This window comes from Myotis davidii, unplaced genomic scaffold (genome assembly GCF_000327345.1).
Source record: "Myotis davidii unplaced genomic scaffold, ASM32734v1 scaffold1006, whole genome shotgun sequence".
NCBI classification, from domain to species: Eukaryota; Metazoa; Chordata; class Mammalia; order Chiroptera; family Vespertilionidae; genus Myotis; species Myotis davidii.
The window spans coordinates 371,091-373,582 of NW_006297143.1; the positions used below are offsets into that span (position 1 = coordinate 371,091).

General features: G+C 57.8%; 1 protein-coding gene across 1 annotated transcript; it reads left to right on the forward strand.

The window, feature by feature from the left end:
* Positions 1-6: 6 nt before the first annotated feature.
* On the forward strand, positions 7-2,147 carry LOC102764862 (heat shock 70 kDa protein 1-like). The gene has a single exon (XM_006772836.2). It carries the CDS (start codon positions 102-104, stop codon positions 1,803-1,805), a length of 1,704 nt encoding a protein of 567 aa, XP_006772899.1. The 5' UTR covers positions 7-101; the 3' UTR covers positions 1,806-2,147.
* Positions 2,148-2,492: the final 345 nt, after the last annotated feature.

Below are 2,492 nucleotides of genomic sequence, written 5' to 3' on the forward strand. Positions count from 1 at the left end.
CGCTCAGACAACCGCTTCGGAACAGACCGAGCTTCTGGTTCCCGTCGCCGACCCGACCGGGACCGCCGCTTCCAGAAAGGCCCGGACCGCAGGACGCCGGCATGGCTAAAACCACGGCCATCGGCATCGACCTGGGCACCACGTACTCGTGCGTGGGCGTGTTCCAGCACGGCAAGGTGGAGATCATCGCCAACGACCAGGGCAACCGCACCACCCCCAGCTACGTGGCCTTCACCGACACCGAGCGGCTCATCGGGGACGCGGCCAAGAACCAGGTGGCGCTGAACCCGCAGAACACCGTGTTCGACGCCAAGCGGCTGATCGGCCGCAAGTTCGGCGACGCGGTGGTGCAGTCGGACATGAAGCACTGGCCTTTCCAGGTGATCAGCGACGGCGACAAGCCCAAGGTGCAGGTGAGCTACAAAGGGGAGACCAAGGCGTTCTTCCCCGAGGAGATCTCGTCCATGGTGCTGACCAAGATGAAGGAGATCGCCGAGGCGTACCTGGGCTACGCGGTGACCAACGCGGTGATCACCGTGCCGGCCTACTTCAACGACTCGCAGCGCCAGGCCACCAAGGACGCGGGGGTGATCGCGGGGCTGAACGTGCTGAGGATCATCAACGAGCCCACGGCCGCCGCCATCGCCTACGGCCTGGACCGGACAGGCAAGGGGGAGCGCAACGTGCTCATCTTTGACCTGGGCGGGGGCACCTTCGACGTGTCCATCCTGACGATCGACGACGGCATCTTCGAGGTGAAGGCCACGGCCGGGGACACCCACCTGGGAGGGGAGGACTTCGACAACAGGCTGGTGAACCACTTCGTGGAGGAGTTCAAGCGCAAGCACAAGAAGGACATCAGCCAGAACAAGCGAGCCGTGAGGCGGCTGCGCACCGCCTGCGAGAGGGCCAAGAGGACCCTGTCTTCCAGCACGCAGGCCAGCCTGGAGATCGACTCCCTGTTCGAGGGCATCGACTTCTACACGTCCATCACCAGGGCGCGGTTCGAGGAGCTGTGCTCGGACCTGTTCCGGGGCACGCTGGAGCCCGTGGAGAAGGCCCTGCGTGACGCCAAGCTGGACAAGGCCCAGATCCACGACCTGGTGCTGGTGGGGGGCTCCACCCGCATCCCCAAGGTGCAGAAGCTGCTGCAGGACTTCTTCAACGGGCGCGACCTCAACAAGAGCATCAACCCGGACGAGGCGGTGGCCTACGGGGCGGCAGTGCAGGCGGCCATCCTGATGGGGGACAAGTCTGAGAACGTGCAGGACCTGCTGCTGCCAGGCGTGGGCCCCCAGATCGAGGTGACCTTCGACATCGACGCCAATGGCATCCTGAACGTCACCGCCATGGACAAGAGCACCGGCAAGGCCAACAAGATCACCATCACCAATGACAAGGGCCGCCTGAGCAAGGAGGACATCGAGCGCATGGTGCAGGAGGCTGAGAGGTACAAAGCCGAGGACGAGGTCCAGCGCGAGAGGGTGTCTGCCAAGAACGCCCTGGAGTCCTATGCCTTCAACATGAAGAGCGCCGTGGAGGACGAGGGCCTCAAAGGCAAGATCAGCGAGGCCGACAAGAAGAAGGTGCTCGACAAGTGCCAGGAGGTGATTTCCTGGCTGGACTCCAACACGCTGGCGGAAAAGGAGGAGTTTGAGCACAAGAGGAAGGAGCTGGAGCAGGTGTGTAACCCCATCATCAGCGGACTGTACCAGGGGGCGGGAGGCCCGGGAGCCGCTGGCTTTGGGGCTCAGGCCCCCAAAGGGGGTTCTGGCTCTGGCCCCACCATCGAGGAGGTGGATTAGGGGCCCTACCTTATCTTTTTCATATTTGTCCCAGAGGAGACTTAAGGACCTTGCTGTTACCCTGTATGTGTGTTGTTTTTAAGCTTTCAGTTCAACCTAAAGTTAGGTTAACATGATTAACTTGCTTGTTTGTATTATTTCTTCTTGCTATAACCAATGCGTCCTCTAGAATTCTTTGCATGCAGTGTTATTTGGTTGGCTAGGGTGTCTTTTCTCTTAAATGAGTCAACACTGCCACCTTCTGTCTTATTTTTTTGCGGGGTGGGGACTTCGTAAACAGATCAAAAGCCATGGGATTTTTTTATAGTTTGTAAGTTAAGGAATAAAAAATAAAATGTTAATTTGTGTCTGTTTTTATTTGGGAGGTTAATGGGCTCTTCTGAAATATCTGCATTCCATAGACAGTGACAGGGACAGCACTTCTGAAGAAAGGTGCACATATTAAAGGCCATGGCTTTTTGTGGGGGCTTAATTCTAGGTGGTAAATGACATCACTGCCAGAAAACGAAAATTCTAGGTGACCATTTTGATTGGGGTGGGTTTGTTACAGAGGAAAGTAGGGACGGGAGCAGCAAAAGGGGTTTGGGTAGAAGAGGTTGGTGTGGTTTAAAGGCCGAGTTCAGAGGGGTTTATGGGTCCTCACTTGCACTTAGTGGGCTGAGCTTTCAGTACCCACTTCCGACCCGT